Source organism: Chelon labrosus (genome assembly GCF_963514085.1).
Source record: "Chelon labrosus genome assembly, chromosome: 3".
NCBI lineage: Eukaryota > Metazoa > Chordata > Actinopteri > Mugiliformes > Mugilidae > Chelon > Chelon labrosus.
The window spans coordinates 30,948,371-30,971,119 of NC_140339.1; the positions used below are offsets into that span (position 1 = coordinate 30,948,371).

Sequence of the window (22,749 nt, forward strand, 5' to 3'; positions counted from 1 at the left end):
TTGTTGTTAAGGACACTGAATCACACACTGCTATCAGAAAAGGGTTTTTGTGTTAATGACACAGAAAGGACTTTGTCATACACCTACTGTGAGAGCCACAATGGCTGACCGCCTTCTAGCACCAATAAAGTGCTGATACCTGTAAATAAATGATGAAGCACACACACTATGTCTATGAATATACATTTGCTTGTCTGGTCATCTTGGTGGAGACACTGTGATTTCCATTACGTCTAGAAGTGCACTCCTGCTTGTGGCTTGAATCCATCTTTATCACATGCCGACCTTACACGTCGATAAACATCAGAAAAATAAGGCCGTTAAACTTTTCTTGTGACCCTTAAGTCAGCACTATCATAATCGTTTGCCACAATATGTATCCTACGTCTTCTTTTCAGAATTTGGATGGCAAACAAGCAGCAAGAGAACAACAAATATAAAACCTCTGGGGAGGAAGCTCGCCGGGACAGATAAGAGGGAGGGACGACTGAGCAGGAAAACAGCAAACCACGAAAGTGCTTAGTGTGCAAGGCTGAGCACATACATACACATGAAGATAAATACACACTTCTTTTTAACCAAAAGGTATTTATTAATACTGTATATACATCCACACTCACATATACACAATAATTTGAGTAACAACAAATTCAAATTTAAAAATAAAAAGTGCAATCCTCACAGTATCCCCCTGAATATGATCTCATCTATTCTTTAACATTCAGCTGTTATTTTACATCGGGCACATACTGGTCATGATGTATATTCTACTATGTGCACAAAATACAACTCACCGAAGTTCTATACGTACAGACTGAAAATCTAAAGTGCTATTTAAAAATTAGCTAGAAAAAAGCATACACAGTATAAAATGCACTTAAAAAAAATGATAAGCTTATCTAAGGTTGAGGAGCTCATCAATAATACACTGTTGCCCATAAATCTGGAATAAAATATTTTTCACCTCTCCTCATGAAATGATTGTGACAACGTGTTTTACTCTAGAGAAGTATATCTTCTCAAAACTTTATTGATCAATCTCCTCCAAACATACAAACTGTACAAATATAAAAAAGGAATGTTTCTAAAAACAAAATTATTTTAACTTTATGGGCAGCAGTGTATATAATCTTCTATTTCGCATTAAGCAATAGAAATTACAGCACAGTAATCTACAATTATTTAACTTCCTCACGCTCTGGAAATAAAGCTCAACTTTATCCCCAATTTACTAATTTCAATTTCACATAAATTCCTGTCCTTTCTATAACTAGAGCCAGTCTAGGTATACTGCAAATACAGGTTCCAGGCGAGTATTATGAATCCTGAGTGATGGTGTTATTTCTTCTCCACTGGTCCAGAGAAACGAATCAAGTAATCAAATATATTCTTAAACTAATTTAACAGCACGTGGATTGAGTTCAACAAACCAGGTTGACTACAATACTTCCAGTAAGGTTCATTTATATATTACATTAATCTAATCTCACCAAACTGTTACATCTGTGAGTGACATCTGTGGCTTTACTTAAACAAACACTATCATTTGCAATATGCTTCTGGCCACAATTTTAAGCTTAACTCTTAACTTCATGAGACAATTAAAACAACACACCCTCGGAATGAGTGATTCAGAGTGAGGTAAATATCATTAACTGGCACATTAACATTCCATTTAATTTGAGAAGCTGCTGCCAATAGAAGGCGTTAAAGTCCCCATGAAATCACCTTACATCACCTATGCGCCAGTACCTGGCCAAATAAGGACTTAAGGTACATATATAATAAGGTATTTGTAATTTAGTAATTTGGTTGGTGACATTTCCAAGAAAAAAATCTAAATGGTGATGAGTCACCCTCCACTCAGAGGCATGCACTAATTTTGTATCTAATGAAAAACCCTTTTCAGATTTTCATGTTGGTAACTTCCCTTATGTCTTTCCTTCACAAGCAGCACTGCTAGCTTTGTCTCTTCGCTCAAACTGACCAATCCGAGCAGACTGCTCTTTTAAAGATGGAGCAGCTTTTTATAGTTTTTACAGGAAACCCATAAATATGCTGAAGCATTGGTCCCCATCACCTAACGGTGCATAGAGCAACTATTGAGTCAAAACTGACTGAAATGTTTGAAAATTCAATGATGTGCCCTGTGTGCAGCTGGCCTGGGGTGTTTACAACAAAACGATAACAGAAGAATAAGTGGTATATGATTAAATTAAAGGTTAATCTACACTTTCTCGGTAACTGGCGGCTTCTTCTCTATTTTGTTTTGTCTGATATACAAACTGCTGCAGCTTGGATTTGGCCTCTACATTCTGTGCCACAAGTTTATTTGGTCTATTTTAACTCTTCTCCTGGGCCTGTAGCATGTGTTGCCTGGTAGATCCGGAGCTGGTGCTGCCAAAAGCAGAGCCACCAGCCTGTTTCCGTATCCAGTCCAGCATGAAGAACCGCAGCATCAAGAAGAACCCTGGGGGGACACACAGTTACTCTGAACAGTAATCAGAGATAGTATTTTGGAAAATCAAAAGAGATACATTTCATCTAAACTTTGGTTTTGATCTGTTGATAAAGGGAAAGCCTGCCTGCCATTAATCCCTATTTTTAGTCCTGAGTCTTTCTGAACTACCACTGTGCAGCAAATATGGGGTTAATAAACTGAAGGTTTGGCTTTGAATCAAAAACAAGTGTGTTGCATGTGGGAGGAAACAGCTTTACTTCTGATAGGCACCAGTAACAGAAGGTCATGATTAACCATGGCCATTGTCTCATTCCCACACTGATACAATGGAGCACTGGCTCTAAATACACAGTACCCTGTCTGCACCAACAATGAAAGTACCTCTCACCAAAGACTGACTATAAATAGGTAAACTGTGAAGGTTTTTAAAATGCTGTAAAAATGCTGTAAAAGGTCATTTTCCATTCAACCAGACATATCAAAGTCTACAAGCACAAGAAAATGCATAACTGTTTTATCCTGTTATAATGGCTTTCTTGCATACATTTTCATAGAAAAAATATTTTAACACAAGTGGGGCAAACTCCTTGTGTTTGCAGAACCAAACTAACTGTACACCACAAGCACATACCTTGGAAGGAGTGGAGGATGCAGATGAGGAAGGGAAGAAAATCAGAGAGGGGTTCAAAGTCCAGGAAGCTCAGACCCCAAGTTGTCCCAAACAGGCAGCTGAGGCCCCAAATGCTGAGGAAAGCCACACGGTTCTGCCTCCATTCATCCCTGGTGCGGATCTCCCTGTAAACCAGGAACAGCATCACAAAGCCCGACAACACCAGAATGGCCAGGATCGTTGTGGTGGTGAAACCGTAAGCCAGTAAGGCCTTGTTGCTGTCTTTCATCCAGCACCTGGAAAAACCAAATGCACACAGATATTCGATATTACAGTTCCCCACTAATCCCAAAAAGGACAAATGAAGTGGCAGGATAATGCTCAGTTTAATTCAGTGTTTTCCAAAACATCCCTAAAATCTCTTTTCTGCTCTTTGCTACCTTCAAAAAATGAAGATGTGATTTACAGTGCAATGCTATCCAGGGAATACTACATACATTGATCCACAGCAAGTATCTATCTAAATAAGTTTTGATCAGATAAATGAAGGCTTACATCCGATAAGGATCGGAGCTATTATTGCTTGGTACCAGCTTTCTCTCTCCATAAATATCACCTACTCCAGCCAGGATGCCAACAGGAACAACAGGGAGAACTGGAAAAGAATATCCATGGGTCATACGTGTACTGTATATCACCTAAATGTGCTACAAGGTACATTTTCAGAAATATTACTTCACACACTCACCGAATCCAACCAGGATCCATACATACAGCTTTGGGGCAGGGCTGAAAACCATGAAGACCAACCAGAAGGTGTGGAACACTTGTATGCCCATCCAAGCAAAAGAACTGAGTAGAGCATAGTGAAGCATGGCCCCCACCCAGGTGCACACACTCTTCATTTCCACGTTAGCAAGGATTCCAGTGAAAAAAAACAGCAGGCTGAGGAAGGCCAGGGACACAGCTAAGCCCATGTGGATGGGTATGGTCTGCTCTTTAGATCGCCTCCTGGGAGGAGAATGGAATGGAAATGAGTAGCTTGTTTCACTGTAAAAAAAAACAACAACATTTGACATATATATTTTTTAACTATTACCTTTTCCTGCAGAGGAAAATAATGAGGCCTACACAGCTGATGAAAGAGACAGCACAGCCCACAGATGTAATGGCGGTGAGTGCCAGGAGGTGGCGCACTGGTCGAGGCTGAAGTTGCTGCCAGACCACACAGAAAAATGAGCAAACAACAAGGCCGTCACACACCAAAAAGACTGTTCATTTCCGTTTGTAAGTATTATTATGTGTCTGTTGCTTGTCTCACCACCAGCACAGAGAAGTATGTCAGATGGTCACAAACGCATTCAGTGTGATGTTCTCCTCTCAGTTCTGTCTCACATCCATCCATCAACCAATTCACCTGCAAAGGATCTGCACAAAAAAAATACAGATTTAAACATATTTTATCACCATTTCTGAGGATTAGATGAGAATATATGAGGATATATGATGACTGGAAATAATAATAGAATGGAAATAATATGATATTTGATCAAAAGGGTCCTGACCTTTCCTGGTGTCCCATGAAACACATTTCCTTGTATACGTTTTCTGAAATAAAGACTTCCCATTAACAGGCTGCATACATTTATTCACGTTATAGAGTTGTAGATACGTGTAGATTTAGCAGCAACAGAAACTGCTCTACGTGAAAAAACTGTCTTGCTTTATGTCGCTACATTGCTGTGTAAAAACACAGAATGTGTTTATAAGGTGTTTTTATGGCCCGCAGCGTAGAAGGCCTACAACCTGTTTTGCAAGTGAAGTAAGAAACCTCTAAGTGGTTTTTGTGTGTTCTCTGTGTCGACAGAGTAGACAAACACACGTCATGGAAATGAGCATCTTCTGTCTTTTTTCAACACTATTCTAACCCACAGAACTTCAGTCAGTACCTTTGAGTAATTTGCTGGTGTGATATTTGGTACAGTGAGTCCTACAGTTTTAGGGAACTAGTCAGCAATGTCACTCAAAAAATATGTCTCTGACTATACCTATAAACGTGTTGCTCCTGTCACTGTTCAACAGTTAGAAAGATGTGAACCACCAATTACAGGAATTAACCTATTCAAATTATTTAGTTCACCCTTTGTATCACCAGGTACTTGCTGCACTTGATCATTTTGTAATGCTGAAGAGAATTAGAAAGTACAGATAAAAGGACACAGAAATGTGCAAACTCACAGGTATGGCATCGTGGTGAAAACCAATCCTAATTGGCTCCTCAAGATTAGCAATAACTTCGTTCTCCACAGTGATTCCCACCACATCGTTGAGAACCTCATGGCCCTCCTAGAACAGACACGCAGGTTGTTACCTTCCTCTCATACAGTATAGTACAGCTTACATACAGTATGCACACACAGAGGAACAGTATCTCAGACAACCTGACAACAGTGCATTGATTCAATGAGCAACCTTTTACCTGAAACAGGGAGTTGTTTTTGAAGAAAGTGCAGACTACTTTGTTGGTCTTCTTTGCTGCTTGTTTTAAAGCAGAAGGCAGATAAACAGTGGTAGTGGACTCTGAAGGTACACCTGTAATGGTCTGAAAAACAGAACATATACACAGAGAGGGACTGTGACATTGCAGAGTTACAGAAATAACAAAATACCTAAGTTTGATCTCAAGTCAGTATACACAAAGGCATAAACAGGCTAATGAATACTTATATGTGTGATATAAGTTGTTTTGAGAGCCTGAGCAACACTAATGACAATCCTTGTGCCACCCTGCAGCTCTGTTTATGAGTGTGCACCACAACCCCGTGCATGGCGTACACAGATGTAATGAGTTGACCTGCTTGTGGATTGCTGGGTACTCAGATTGCTCTATTTTAAGATAGTACAGAAGGCAAATGTGAACTTTCAGTTTCTGTCCTCTACTTGTCAGTAGAATGCTGCCATCTTTCACTTTCAGGTGGCTGACCCATCGCTTATTTTTCTGAACTAAATCACCACTGCCCTCATCTTTAATGAATACTCTTCAAAAACCGGTTACAAAGCACTTGATTAAAAATGGATGCACACAGGTCTTAGAAGTGAAGACAGCACCTTAACTTGCCTTTACTACTAAGACCTTTGCTGAAGTGGCATTATATTATCATCAATTAACAACTATTGGCTATAAGTGAAGTCACATTTCTCTAGATGCAACCAGAACCAACAAAAACCTAATAAGCTTGTGTTTCATTTTTATGGGATCAAGAGCATATCATAAACCAAAACTGCAAAAAACGTTTTGAAAGCTTGAAATCTAATAATAATAATAAAAGAAACTGCCAACTGAGATTCAGTTTCAACCTGTCAAAACATGTTTTCAGTGTTTCAAATTATGGCAAGATCTTACTTCCATATATGTTAATGCACAAGAAAGACGCAGCTAAAACAAATCCAGGTTACAATATTCCTCACATGGCCTGTGAAGACAGCGCATGAAAGAGGACAACTGCCATTATTCTATACTTTCCCATTCAAAGACTAGTCAAAATATGACTGTGGTAACACACCATTTAGATTTCATTGTTGGCAGCTAAAACAGAGAAGTCCTACAGCAGCAATCACAGTGTGTCAATCACAGCATAAGGCCGGCCCAAACGATTCGATTAGCCTGGAAGATCTTTTCCTGAGCATAATGAGTTCTCAACAGAGCAACTCAAGACAACTTTCCACCACAAAAAATGTGTGGCTTTCAGGCTAAGAATAAGTTGGTCATACTAAAAATTGTTTTTCAGTGTATCCACAGCCTGATGCATTATTCTGCACTGAAGTACTTAAGCATTGTTCATAAACTGTTAAAACACAAATTGGTAGAAATATATAAGACCAATATAAATTCTAAATAGAGGGGATGTTAATTTGAATTAAACTGTCAACAAATAACTTAACTGACATTTGTATTTGTTGTTTAATTCAAATTCTGCCTTTAATAGTGAATTCTGGTGTAAAGCTAGCTCTGTTTTTTTGTTTGACTTACAGGTGATATGACGTTGTAACCGCTGAAGTTTTCATCCATCTTCACCTCAGTTTTGTGAGCGCAGGGATGTTCAATATGCTGAATCCTCATTACAGTCTGTGCATACCTGGACACAGATATGAACACACAACACCACGTTTTGAAGTTAAAAACTATGGTTTCAGATGTCCATGCAAAAGGAGAACAGTTATGCGTTGAGAGCCACACCCTCACATAGTTTAAAACTCAGGTTCCTGTTTGTACTAATTTGTGTACATGATTACAGTAAACTTCACAACAGCAGTGTAAGCCATTAAGACAAAGCCGTTCTCGAAAGGATGTTATGAGAAACACCCTGTCAAGATGCTGCAACAGTAAGTGCTATGGTGCATTTGATGAAAAGGAGAGAGGAATTTACATTCTGTCCGGGTTGGACGTCTGATTTGCTTGGTGACATAATTTTTCTGCAAAAAAGACAGGAAAAACAACACTTTTGAGTTTGACATGGTGCACTATAAACTGTAAAAAAATGCCTGAAATCTTTGTTACAAAACTCACAATAAGTTAAACACACCTGACAGAACAAAAGAAAATGTTAATAACTGATGTAGAAAACTGACGTTACTGGGGAAAAGAATAATAAAAATCCATCTTGCTAAGTATGTTGGATTTACAGGTGATGTGTAGAAAGCCTCCTTACTGCACTCGGTGGAAGATCCCTTGAAGGTGTATTCTGTCATTGTGTTGTCAGTGATGAAATCATTTTTGACCTTTCCATTCTTGATGCCGTAACTTGCTATTTCTGCGTTGGGGCCATTAGTGAGATCAGTGCAGCAGGAGTCCTGCAAGCTTGCAGGCCAGCACAGAGTAAGGCTTGTTTTTCCAACCTGTAAAGCAAAACAATGATTAAAAAAAAAAAAAAAGCCATCCTTACTCTTCTCTCCAATATTAAACCAGTGCAGCATATACAGTATGCTGACTACTGCACACATTTTCAGTTTGTCATATGTTTTCCTCTGCTATTACTGTGACTCTTACAGATTTCAAATACATATATTTTGGTATAATACATTTTCTTTCAGAACTGATACTTGAGCTGTTAGTTTTCTTTTCACACCAACAGACTGAAGTGTCCTTGACATATTTTCACCTGTGACACAGCTCCAAAAGGAAAATCAAACGTAATGGAGTTCATCATAATAGTTATGAACACGATACATCATAAAGATCGGTGAATATCCAATAAAAGCCGGTGTTCAGTATTCTCTCAGACAGAAATTGGAAGTCAGTTAAAAGCAAATAACAATGAGGCGCGTGGTCAACACACGCAAATGAAGGCTGCCCCCCAAACACAGGCCAGGAAAAAACAAGGGTGGACTAAGTCTCAGTGCTTGGCACGTCAGTTAAGGACATTTATTGCTCTACTTTAATAAATTCAACACAGACTGATCTAAAGTATTGTTGTTCAGTCATCGTGTTGTCATCATTGTTTAATCTCAATAAAGAAATAATCTGCTTCAGTCCATAGAAATACAGGACTTTTACCACATAACGCAGTAACTTCATCAAGGCAAATGGGAGCAGATCAAAAAAATGAGGCTTCAAACTTAAATATGTTCAGTAATACTTCCTAAAACAGAGTGAAACAGAAATAAAAGGATGACTCCAATGGAAGCCTGATTCAAATAAATACAGGTCATGGTCACTGCTTGAGGAACTTTGGCAGATTAGCTCTTAGACATGAGACGTGAGATACCATTCAGTACAAGTACAATCCCTCCACATGCTCCCCTCCTTCTTTTTCTTGTTTACCTGCAGCTTCAATTGGTCCAGCAAAGGCTCCCAGTACAGACAGAAGTCAATGGGGGCATTTAAATCAAGTCCAAAATTGTCAAGGGGAATTACATCAAGCCTTTTGCAATAGGCTGTGATCTGCCCATGGATAGACAGAGAGCTCTCATTAGCTGAAATCAAGAGCTTATCACAGCCTGTAGAGAGGTTGACATTCAGGCTCAGGGATGCCTTGTCATGGAGCCAGGTTCCACAAAAGTCCAAGTACAGGTCATTTTCACTTTCTTCAGTTTTAACAAAACCTGTTAAAACAGAGCACAGAGTCTCAATAAAGGTTGTGAATACAATAAAGATAGATTCTTCTTTGTGAAAATCACATTCTGTTCGGCTCAACTAATGGACAGTAAGATTTTGTGAAATTAAACAAACCCTAACTACACTTTTCTGGCTTGCAAGTTACTTATACAATGACAAAGTCAATGTGATCTACACACACACATATATATATATATATATATGCCTACTCTACTCAATATCTACTCAAAGCACAAAAATATAATAATACAGTATATTCCATAACATAACAGTCCTGCACTAAATCTCCTTGTATTACTGTTTTAATTCTCATTTCATGTAGAAACAGTGTTAGAAAGGTGGTAAGTTAACTGATCTCTCTGGAGGATGTGGTTTGTGGTGCTGTTAAACTGGATTATACACTAAAGTGTTTCTGTTATTTAGCCTAGTCCACTGACTAATATGCAGTTGTCAAAATAACACATGCCGGTACAACACAGTACAATTCAATAGTACTGCAAACCACACACAAAATGAAAACACAGTTGAATCAACAGCTTTTTGCAACAAATGCTGAATACCTTGATGAAGATAAGATTTAATGCAGGACCGAGACATTAGAATGTATTTATTTTCAGTGTGTTATTGTACCAGTAGAGAGAAGAATGATCAAGAAGAGCCCAATCTTCAGATTATGTGTTGGTCGTTGCGCCATCGGGAACAACTGCCGCAGAGAGAAACACAGAAAGTGAGTTGCAGTTTCAAATGAGGGACAGTTCTCTTATTTTGCTGTCTACACCACATTAACGTTTCAGACTCGCAGAATGAGGCCAATTCTGCCTCTTATTGTGAGTCAGTAGGAAACGACACCGCTGACACCAGCTGTGGAAAAAAATACAGGATTAAATTTAAAAGAATAGTCTAACTGTAAAAAGCAAATTTCAGCTTTGTTTTGATGTTTGTTTGAATGGCCTTATGAGGCAGTTGTGTACAATTTGAACATGCATAAGTATAAATAAAAACACTTTGTTAAAAAAAAAAAGCAAATTTCAGCAAAACACAGGCATATCAGGTGTATCATATCATGCTCTCTATTGGACACACATCCTAAATTAAACAAAAAGACGTAAAACGGAGAACAGCTTTGACATAGTGAAATGTTTTTTTAATGATACTATTCTTATGCAGACGCCTGGTTTATTATCTATACTCTTGTGTCAATGAATACGAATGAGTTCAGGCTCAAAATACACACAGGGACCTTTCTCTGCTCTTATCAATGGAAACAGTCTTCCTCAACTGGAAGCAACACACACACATGCACCAACAATTCACTCTTTCTATCAGCCCATAGCAAGTTGAATTTTCTTGGTCAAGGAAAAACTAACGTACTGTATTCCTATCTTACAGCACTGCAGACATTGAAGTGTTTGAACAAGAACATACCAGAATACAGAGTTCCTGAGAATCACATGAAAGTCTTCAGACAGACATGTGTCACTTAACCACACGCGCTGTCTTCACACACGTTTGTTGTTCAGTACTAGCCAAAGATGCCACTCATCCCAGACAATTTTCACTCCACACTCTTTCAAGGGTTGCCCACATTATAAACCACTTGCCAGCTTTATCAAAGCACTCGCACATTCACCCACGCTAACACCTTTTTATCTGAAGAAACTACAAATACTGCATCTGTGACTACGTGGGGTTACTGTACAGTATTTGTAACACTCTGAGATGCAGACACTTGTGGAGGGGAAACTGAGCAGTTGCAATTTTCATTTACATCACAAGACAGACAGGAACTGCCTGAACCACAGACTAGTCAGAAAGACGGCAAGAGAGGGGGACAGACCAAGCGAATCTATCCAAAACCTTGAACAAGCACGTAGCAGGCCCACATAATGTGCATTTAAATTCAGAGGTTTACATTTAGACCAGAGGTAGCATTAAACTCCCAAGGAGATATGAGATGGCATTGTAGTTAGCGATGAAAGCAATCTTTTATCATACTGTCTAGGAACTCCATGCAACAGAAGACTTACTGTGGGATTTATCCATGTGTTTTGAAATCCATTTTGAATTGTATTCTGTAGTGACTTTTATGTGCAACTTATAGTAACTTCCTATGTGTAATGTGCAATAAGTTATATCAACAAGTGCAATGCCTTCATGTTGTAATAACAGCTGTTATGTCATGCCAGTGTCTTATGGTCTTATAGTTTTGTACATATTCTTTTCATTCCTTACCTCATTTATATTTTTATTTTATTTTTTACGGCACCTAAAAGAAGACCTCTGGCCGCCTTTAATTTCGTTGTACCACAATGACAAATAAACACATTCATTCTGTTCTATTCTATTTTACAGACTGAAGTGTCACTGTGTTAAGTAACTCGAGGTGAATAAATGCTGAGATTTAGTTGGACAGAACTAGCCTGTTCCAACTAAGTAGTATTATTATAGTGGTATTCTAAAAGTGACTTGATGTTAAAAAAAGAAAATCACTCAAAGTTTCAGGCACTGAATTCATGTGTGTGTCAGAGTCTGTGTCCTCTGGTCTGTGTCATTTTTTTACTTATTTTTGGAATGATGAGAAGTGGATTGACTTCTGATCTCTAGTTACGCCTATGCTTGCTGGTGCTGCAAATCATAGAGCACATTAGACTTTTTTATATTATACTGTCTGTTTCTCTTATCCTAAATCCCCATGTGCATGTGAGTACACCAAAGCTTAATTAAAGATGGACAAATCAGAAATGCAGAAGTATGTATTCTGACAGTCTTAAATGACTAATTCATATACATACTTATTCACTGCTTTAGTTTATATGGTCAACGATGAATGAAACTGCAACTGTTCAACACACTTTGAACATAACTCTGTGGTTTTGGCATTTCCTTTTTTTCATAATTCACGAGTGTCAACAAGTTTTTTTTTTTTTTTTTAGGATCAATGGCGTTACACTGACTTCATGTGGTTGATGATTGAGAAACTAATTGGTGCCTGGCCAAAAAAAAAAAAAAAGGTCACACACTAATACTTCATTGGATCGCCTTTAGCTTTGATTCGATAAGCTTCTGCAATGTCACCAGATTTATTTTCATCCAGTGTTGCATTCATTTTTCACCAAGATCTTGTATCTCATCTCAATGGGGTTAAGGTCTGGACTGTGGTGGCCAATCCATGTGTGAAAATGATGTCTCATGCTCCCTGAACCACTCTTTCACAATCTGAGCCCCATGAATCCTGCCATTGTCATCTTGGAATATGCCCGTGAACATCAGGGAAGAAAAAATCCATTGATGGAATAACCTGGTCATAGCCCCGAGTTCTACTGTTGTTTTTCTTTGATTTGATTTCACCAAACGTTTAAGTGATCACAGATCACCATCAATCAGGATGTTTTCCGACCACATTTCTACCTCGAAGACGATGGTTCCCCACTATCCTTTTTTTTAATAGTTTTTATTAATGCATTGGACAGTTCTTAACCCAGTTTTAGTAGTTTCTAAAATCTCCTTAGATGTTTTCTCTGCTTGATGCATGCCAATGATTTGACCCTTCTCAAACAGACTAACATCTTTTCCACAACCATGGGATGTGTCTGTCGACATGGTTGTTAAAGAAATGAGAAGCTACTCATTGCATCAGTTGGGGTTAAATAACTTGTTTCCAGCTGAAAGATAATCACCCATGAAATAATTATCAATAGGAGGCTTGTATCTATTTGCTTAGGTGGCACCCTTTTTTTTGGCCAGGAAGTGTAGAAACACCCTTCTCTCTTGGGATCTAGTGAATTTGGAGGCCAGGTCAACACCTAGTTCTGTTTTTCATGTTTTTGTTTTTTTAGTTGTTCCTAAGCTGTTTTTGTGTGTGTGTCTGTGTCAGGCTGCATCCCACTGGGGATGGCTGCTGCCATCAAGGAGTGTCATTGCTATAGGGTGGGGGTGCCTGGCCTGGTCTAGGTGGGTGCTACATGTCTAAGTAACATCCACACAAACACCAGGTCCAAAAGTTTCCCAGCAGAACATTGTATTGTTTCAAGATGGCCAATATTATTTACTTCTCCTCTCAGTGTTCATAATGTTGTGGCTGATTGGTGTATATAAGCATTGTTTTTAAATGTAAAGTTTGGAAAACTATATTATACCGTATGTCTTCATTGATAAAGCACCCCAATATAAGGTTTCAGATGCTCAGATGAATCTGTACAAATAATGGAAATGACAAACCTCAATTGTCAGCTGGGATAGGCTCCAGCAGACCCCCGCAACCCTTAACAGGACTAAGCAGGTATAGAAGATGAATGAATGAATGACAAACCTCAATTTGTTCAGTGCTTACATAGTCTACTATGTGGTAGTAAAGGTTTAACAAGAATGATGGTGGTCTACTATGCTACGATGTACAAAAGCCTGCTGCGGTTGCATTTCTGCCCTACATAACCTCACAAAAACCTCTCTAAAACTGCAATATGAGCTGTGTGAATATATTTTACCAGACTGTCCATCCCATAAAAACCTGTACTTCCGTTCTAAATTCTGAAAAATACACTTCAACAACATACCACTCACTTACTGCTTGCCACAAGTGTGAGCACACAGTGGACGGCTCAGTTCTCTGTGACGTGTTTGAGAAAAGGCAAAAATTACCTCCAGTGTTACCACAAAACCCCCCTCTTTATGCATGTGTGTCTAAGTGCAAATATGCCTGACGGTAAAGTCTGCCCTGTACACTTTCAGATTTCATATCACATTCATTTATTCTGAATAAAGCACAAACTGTGTACGTACAAAAAGCCTTGCAACAGTGCAAGCCACAATGACTGAATGTATTCAGTGAGTATTTCTTCATATAAAGCTTGATAATGCAGCTCGAACCACTAGATTTCTCCTCTCTTGCACAATGCTTCAACTTGCTAAAATAGCATGACATGTAAACTAACACTCAGTCTACTCCCACACCTTCTCTTTTGTTCCTGCACGGGAGTTTCTGCTTTTCACTTGCCAGCTCAGTATGTGTGTGCGTGTGTGTACGTATGAAAGACAAGCGCTGACCAAACACCGGCATAAGCGTTTTTTTGTGTGCGTACGTGAGACGCTGACTAGAACACTGAACTCACGTCCTTGACGGAGTGCGGGGCAAACATTTCTCTGCTTACAGTAAGAACCTGACACTCGCCCAGAAAGTTGTTAATAAATGTTTCACTTCTACATAGTGTTTGTGTGAGTTCATGCATATCCTCCAACTACCCCAACGTGTGAACGAGACAGTCAAGCAAGCACCATGTCTGACGGGTTTTCCAGTAAACTTTCCCTACATCATGTGCGGGTCTGACTCACAGACTCGACATATTAATCATCTTCAGTGTCAGAAAAAAAAAGGGAAAACAGTTTGGTAACAGTTGCTGAAGTTAATGGAAGTTGTAAAATCCAAAAATAAACAAAAAAAAAAAAAAAAAAAAAAAAAAATGAAATATAAAATTTTCAGTTTAAACAAAAAAAGGGAAGGATCATATAACTGGATTACCACTATTTACAGGTAAGTGCAGCGTTAAGTAATTCAGTCTTCTTCGGCTAAATATGTCCCTCTTACTAATACTAATACTCTATGGAGGGCTGCAGATGCCATGCATTGTGGAAAGGAGTTTTATGAATCACATTTGAGGTTCAGCAAAAAACTTGACATGACTATTTTGCCCCCACATTTTACAGTAAAGTGAATTCACAGTTTAGATTTTGGTCCTGCAACAATTTTCACTCTTACCCCACTTGTCTACAAGCAGCAGAGTGAAGCAGCAAAGAATGTGCACCGAAGAATGCACACGGAACAAAAGCTGCTCTTTGTTGTCGGGCTTTAGAGCTGAAGTGACAGCGAGCATGAATAGGGGTCAAAGATCGCTGGCTGATTCGGAGGCTGCGTAAGCCAGTGGTTAAAGTACTTCTACTTGGATACACCCACACCATCGCAGACTCCCTGCACCACATGGTCACACTTTCTAAAATGGCGATTATAAATGGAAACATGAGTGGATTTAACTTGGTGTTAGGTTCAAAATATCTCTATTTTGATTTACAGAATTAATTTTCAAGCTCTTGAAGTAATGACATAATCAGTGAATTGTATTAAGTACACTACAATAACTGTGCTACAAATTATGTCTGACATTGCCAACAATTTTACAAGATAAGACTGGTAAGGTTTTATCTTCAACTGGCAGGTGGTGTTATTGTCATGGTGCTATATGGCACAGAGTATTAGCAGTTTACGCCTATGAGTGTAAAAAACAGGATACAGTCACATACTGAGCTGCTACTGAGAAAGTCTTGAAAAGTGAGACTTATGACATGCAGCAAACATTAACATCAAATCCCAGCAGAACCTATCAAAACAAGAATGAGCATCGAAGTCCTCTGCACAGAAAACTTTCAAGGTGAAATGAATGTCTAGATGTGATATGGCTGAAGAGGAATGCCCCCCAGGCTACCCTAGGTCCTTGCATACTTTGTAATAGCACCATAGTGATGTAGCGTGCACGTCTGTGCATGTGTCTCTGTGTTTCTTTATCTGGGTCCTGAGGTCTCGAGGGAGGAAACTGGAGGAGCAGGTGGAATGCTGCAGATATTTCCTTCAGGGGGCATGAATAAATCAATACGACAATAAACACACAAGGGCACAGGCGCACACAAAAGCTAGCATATTATAAAATCATGCCCAGAGTGGCCTTTGGTGTGGCCCACAAGGCTTAGTTAGCCATCAGCAGCTTTCTTTTCCTCATTATGAAAAATGAAGGCAGCATAAGGGAGAAGGGTTTTCTGCAATGAGTCACACATCTACTGCAATACTTGCATTTCAGGCATTGGGGCATTTTCGTTCACTTTCAGTTTCAAATGCTTTTAGCATCTGAAGGGTGTAGTTCACAAGTGTTTAATTTGAGGTTATGCCATTTCTATAACTTGAGTGCTTTTTTTCCTGAGTGAAGTCTTTTGATTGTGCATCTCATCACAGTCAGGAAACCACATTTCACAGCTGTAAGCGTCATACAGCCCTTGCTACCTGACTTTGATGTCTGCCTTCAACACCAGCACAAACCCAGACATCAACTCCCAGCACGAGTGGGCTTTGAAGGGAAGAGAAAATGAGATCCAAGGCTTGGCACATTGGTAAACAATGGATGAATGCATTCATGGCCCTGGCTATAACACGAACAATACAAAATGTGTGATTAATCATTAATAATGAATTCACAACTTGAAAAAAGGCATGTAACTGACAATCTGATATAAACAACACCTAGAGCGTTATCTGATTTTTAAGTTACCAACTATGCTATACATTTGTTGTTATAACATTTTGTTTTTTTAAAAGAAACAGTTTGCAAATGAGTATGTTTTTACAGTGGAACCATATAACAAAGTGTCATTAAAAGAGGCGATAGTGCATCTCAAGTACACCAAATGCATGTGTAGAGAACGATAAAACGTTAGCCTAGCTTGTTTTCACATAAAATGTCTAGAATTAGTATTTCTCCTAGGGTGCATAAACTCACCTTGAGTAGCTCTACTGTCATTAGTCGGTGTTTGTCCTGTCCTCCCGTAAACTACACGACTCTGATGCCAAGAGAGAGAAAATGTTCACCTGCTATTCCTCACAAACTGCCTCCAAGACGGAATTAAAAAGCGAACTTCCACGATAAGATAAGAGCGACACAGGTTCACCAGAGGGAGAAAAAAAAATAAATAAATAACACCAGTTCGCGGTCACTTGCTGTTTTAAGTAATTTCTGGTTTCTTCGGCACACCCGAGACAGTTAAAAGTATTTTTTTAATACTTTTAAAAATCAAAACTCACAGGAGAACGAGACGCCGGGCTGAAGCGTTGACTAAAGCCGCCGTACGGGACGAGAGACTTAACAGCGGCGGCAGCGCTGCTGTCAAGTGAAAGAAGTGATCGCTGTTTCCGGTCATGATCTTTAAAATATAACGATCAAGTCCCAAAAAGCCCCCTCCACCCACCGCATACTATTGCATATTTAACGCAACATTTTATTTGCCTGAATAGGCTACGTAGGCCATTGTTTTTTTTTGTTTGTTTTTTTACATTTGTAACCTGAATACTTTCACTCAATCAGCGCTTTAAACGGGAGCGGCGTGGTGGTTGGCATTGATGCCTCACAGCAACAAGGTTCCGGGTTCGAATCCAGGCTGACTGGTGCCTTTCTGTGTGGAGTTTGCATGTTCTCCCTGTGTCTGCGTGGGTTCTCCGTAGTTCTGTCTCTCTGGGTAAGCCCTGTCCAGGGTGTACCACGCCGGGCCAATACACCAGATGTTAATTGCTGGTATATGCACCTGTGCTTGCTATTCAGTCTTTTTTTTTTTTTTTTTTTTTTTTTGTCTACAGAAATGCTCTTTTATTTTGAAATCATATCCTTTCCCTGTTAAACGTTACCATCCACGTCTTGACTCTTCTTATCAGAGCTTCAAGGCGTGAGAAAGGAATCCAGACAGGGTGATTGTGGCTCAATCTGGGAACACAGAGGAGGGTCTGAAAGCGATAAATGAAAGTACAGTCATTTCACTACCTGCGATCACTCTCGGGCCACAAAGCAGACAAACCAAAGCAATACACAGAGCGTTTGCTTAATGGAAAAATAAATATTTAATGTCATTGCGACTGACCTATGGCATTTTATTACATTAGGTTTTGCGATCACATCTTAATCCTCCTTAAATGTATTATCAAATCTACATGGATTTGTGTTGATCATTACGACAAGGTTTGCCCTGCGCAGGTCATGTTTATTATCTGGTTTGAATATATATATATATATATATATATTATATATGACAAAACCGGCTTCCACAGTACCTACACATACAAGGCATAAGGACTAAACTCGAGCCTCAATGTGGCATGTGAAAGCTGAAACAGAGAAGTGAAACGTGTAATTGGCTTCATAAAACATCACTTCCCCTCATGGAATAGTTACCTCACCAACATTAAGGGCATCTCTATATCCACTAAAATTCCTGTTAGAGAACCTGTGATGTTGTTTGATGCAAAAAGATCAAACAAATGCAAAGCCCTTTTTTCCTAACCATATAGAGGAACCACCTTTTTTCCTCTTTTTTTCCGGGTAAGTCTTCAGATCTAGAAAAACAAGGCTTGTTCTGACTACACAGTCCTCCAGTAAACATGACAGTTGATTTTATTGCTCCACTGCTAGCCTAGAAAGATCCCTTTGCAAACACAACACATCTCTGGCTGCACTAATGATTCAACAAAGGCTATTATGTTTTCTAGTAGTGTCCTCTTGAAGAGAACCAAAAAGAAAGTGAAAAAGAAAGAAACTTTTTTACATGAATGATATTTCTCCTGGAAGTACAGTATGAACAAACGTGCATATGTATTCTGCCTTGTACAAAAATATTTGTGACGCGCCTTCAGCTGCAGTTAGGTTAATATTTAAATCCCTCAGCATTAATTCCTGATGCCATTGTTGGTATTCACCCAGCAATTTAAAAGACATTTTCATCAGGAAAGCAGAGGAGGAGGAGGGGAGAGAAATGAGGAAATTGACCCATGTTCCGCACCTGGCTCTTCTGTTCAACTGTCTACGTGAGTGGTTGAGAGTGTGCGTGCTTATGTGTGAATGTGCATGCGTGTGTGTTTATCTGAAGCAGGATTTGTCAGTTGAGCACGGGTAATAAAGGGGCCCACTGTCTGGCAAGTGTGGCAGGTGTGTTTGGAATCATACACACACACACACGCACACACACACACACACACCTCTTTTATATAGAGTCTATAATACAGACACACACACACACATTGCAAATGCAAACGAAGGTGGTAACACAAACAGTTTGATGAAAGAGTGACAAAGAAAAAAGAGAAAGAAAAAAAGGGGAAAAAAGACGCTTCATGAGTATGAGTCAGCAGACAATCTAAGGTTCCCATCAATTAAACATCTTATCATCTATCTCGGTGTAAAACCATAACCAACCCTGTGAATGACTAAAATCCGTCTTTAACAGAAGAATGATTGTGGGCTGTCTATTTACAGGGCAAGGTGCAGCAGAGCAGGAAGTGTTTGCTCATGCTTGTCAGCAGCAAACAGTAACCTGCTTATTGGGGTATCTCGTACCAAAATCTCCAAATATGATTCAGATGAAATAAAACATCTGGGACAGTCTGAACTTGAAGACAAATACGTCTGCAGTCTACCATGTCACACAGAGGCCAGACACCATGAAAGGAAGTCAGCCTGAAAAGAGCACAGCACAGTAGCACAGCGCAGGCATGCTTTCCCACAGACAGCTGGATTGATAATCAAAAGCATTTTTTAAGTATCTGTTGAGTCCTTATTTTATTTTGGAACAAACATCACAGTGTTGACACAATAACTGTGAATGTGCGGTTTGAGTCTAACTGAGCAAATGAACCACAGTGTCAGATATGAGGTATTAATAATGGCACATGTGTGCTAAAAAACTGCTCTTGTAATTTGCTTCACAACAACTGCTACATGCACAGCCACCTTTATGTCTGGTTACATTAACTCATACTTTCCTCTTAACCAAAATGTAATGTATCCTAAAGCAAATATCTAAATGTCAGTCGTACTGTGGACAGTTTAAACGACATGTGCTTGTTTTTCTTTCATTGTGGATGCCATTCACAGGAGGCCCTCTCTTGTTAAATTCAGCAGCAATAGTCTCCGAGCCTTTTGGGGTCTCTGGGCTACGCTCACTATAGGTTAAATTATTTTACAGCACAGTCATAAAAGAGAAAAGCAACCAATCTCTACAACAACGACAATTTTACAGGGGTTTAAATCAGCTCAACACCTGTCACATGTTCAGACACCCAAGGTAGAAGTCACCCAGTTTTGTTGCAAGCATTCAGCATTCAGATGAGTCTTGAGCTATCATTTCTTGAGCTGTTACAAACTTGTGTTTATTTACTTTGCAGTGGCTGTGATGTGGCCTTTGTTACAAACCTTTCAGTTGAACTGATAGTGTAAAGTTTGCAGTAGTATGTCCACACTATGGTCTGGTTGTATGGGGACATCTGAATGTACTTTGAACCCATTTGTTCTTAAAAAGAGAAACTAGCCGATTCCTCTCAGAGGCCTCTTGGGTGTCTCTGAGTACTAGAATAGCTATAAAAACTCAAGTTGAGCAGTTTAGTACATGTGAGAGTGTTACATACTGCTGTAATTTACAGTCTAAACTGCCAAAGTACTAACAGTAGATTTAATTGAACACTTAGTTCATTGAAAGTTTGTCTTCAAATGATAATATCACTCCGTAATTTGGTACAGAATACAGAATAGACAACAGTTTGATATCAATTTCGCACATCAACATAAAAAGGTGACAAAATATGAGTGTCAGGTTTGTTGCATATTACAGCTGAAAAGCAAAAACAAGTGTACTAACAGAACAATACACGGTAGAAAAGAGTAATCTGTGGCATATGTGTACAAAATACATTTTTTAAAAAGGTACAATATCATTTAATTCGAGTATTAGCCATAGTAAGATCATGTATTCAGCAGTGGTTTCATTTGAAATGAAGGCATTCAGATGCGTATAAAACCTTTTTAATAGTCTGTCTTGTCTCTGTTTGTCCAAGGTTTGGTGGGATCTTTCTCACTCTCACAAGCCTTGAACTTTAACGATGCACTGTATTGTAGTTCCAACGAGTGAATACAGCACACTCAAGTGTAATGTTTCTGACCTGTCTTTTCATAAAGGTCTGCACTGCATTATTTAAGTGACTACTTTGAAATGTTCCACCGTGTATTTTGAAAAATCCAAGAGATACTGAAATTCAGAGCTCCCCTATACCTGCCCCACACCCACATACTGTATGCTACAGAAAGTGATATTAACTAAACCTCAAATGTGAAAATAGACTTAGCAAGTTTACCCGTGACGCACACTCACTCACACACACACACACACATATCTCAGACAATCTTACAGCATCATTATCTCTCATCTGTGTTTAGTCTGGAGTACAGACAACAAGACTCTGCAGGATATGTGGGCTAGACAAACACGCACACACAAATGTGTTGTACAACTATCTTAGTGAGGACATTCGATGAAATAATGAATTTCCTAGCCCCTTACCATCTCAGCTAAAGTTTCTACTTCCTGCTTCGCTTTCAACAATGGCGACCGAAACGTGTGAAACATGCTACTACCAAGTGGACCCATCACAGCTCTTGCACTCCACGTTTCTGTAGCTTCTTTGTCAACTTAACGCAGAAGTCCAAACCGCCTATAAGTGCCTAACCCTAACGTTTACCCTAACCAAATTGTAATCTTTACCCTAAAATCAAATCTTAACCCTCAAACAGCCTTGTAAAGAAGTGAGGACCGGCCAAAATGTCCTCACTTAGCACAAATGTCCTCACTCGTCTCGTCTCGTCTTCTCCCGCTTATCCGGGTCCGGGTCGCGGGGGCAGCAGCTTCAGCAGGGAAACCCAGACAGCCCTCTCCCCAGCCACTTCAGCCAGCTCCTCCGGAGGAACCCCCAGGCGTTCCCAGGCCAGACGAGAGATATAATCCCTCCATCGTGTCCTAGGTCGGCCCCGAGGTCTCCTTCCGGTGGGACATGCCCGAAACACCTCTCCAGGGAGGCGTCCGGGAGGCATCCTTACCAGATGCCCTAGCCATCTCAACTGGCTCCTCTCGACGTGGAGGAGCAGCGGCTCTACTCTGAGCTCCTCCCGTATGTCCGAGCTCCTTACCCTATCTCTAAGGCTGAGCCCGGCCACCCTGCGAAGAAAACTCATTTCGGCAGCTTGTATTCGCGATCTTATTCTTTCGGTCATTACCCAAAGTTCATGACCATAGGTGAGGATTGGGACGTAGATCGACCGGTAAATTGAGAGCTTCGCCTTTCGGCTTAGCTCTCTCTTCACCACGACAGACCGGTTAAGCATCCGCATCACTGCAGATGCCGCCCCGATCCGCCTGTCAATCTCCCGCTCCCTCCTACCCTCACTCGTGAACAAGACCCCGAGATACTTGAACTCCTCCACTTGAGGCAGGACCTCCTCCCCGACCCGGAGTAGGCAGTCCACCCTTTTCCGACTGAGGACCATGGCCTCAGACTTGGAGGTGCTGATCTTCATCCCAGCCGCTTCACACTCGGCTGCGAACTGCCCCAGCAAGAGCTGAAGGTCGCTGTTCGATGAAGCTAAGAGGACCACGTCATCTGCAAACAGCAGAGACGAGATTCTCCGCCCACCGAACCCGATACCCTCCCCCACCCGGCTACGCCTAGAAATTCTGTCCATAAAAACTATGAACAGAACCGGTGACAAAGGGCAGCCCTGGCGGAGTCCAACCCTCACTGGGAACAGGTCCGACTTACTACCGGCTACACGGACCAAACTCACACTCCTTTGGTACAGGGACTGTCATCACTCCAATGGTGTTAAACGCAAACTGGTCCTCAGAAAAATAGCTGTACAAGTGTACACACACACACACAAAGAGAAAGAGGCCTTCCTCTATGCATTATTAAAACACTGTTAAATAAACATCACACACAAG

The 22,749-nt window shown here is 40.0% G+C and overlaps 1 protein-coding gene across 1 annotated transcript; it reads right to left on the minus strand.

Annotated features, from left to right (window-relative positions):
• Positions 1-580: 580 nt before the first annotated feature.
• adgrg1 (adhesion G protein-coupled receptor G1) lies at positions 581-17,500 on the minus strand. The gene is made up of 15 exons (XM_084541337.1): positions 16,722-17,500; positions 9,817-9,889; positions 8,893-9,173; positions 7,781-7,967; positions 7,499-7,544; positions 7,102-7,207; positions 5,551-5,673; positions 5,310-5,417; positions 4,637-4,679; positions 4,393-4,499; positions 4,171-4,286; positions 3,820-4,082; positions 3,627-3,726; positions 3,093-3,367; positions 581-2,470 (listed from the first exon to the last, which is right to left on the minus strand). The coding sequence occupies exons 1-15, from the start codon at positions 16,740-16,742 to the stop codon at positions 2,343-2,345; spliced, it is 1,977 nt and encodes a 658-aa protein (XP_084397463.1). The 5' UTR covers positions 16,743-17,500; the 3' UTR covers positions 581-2,342.
• Between the last annotated feature and the right edge of the window lie 5,249 nt (positions 17,501-22,749).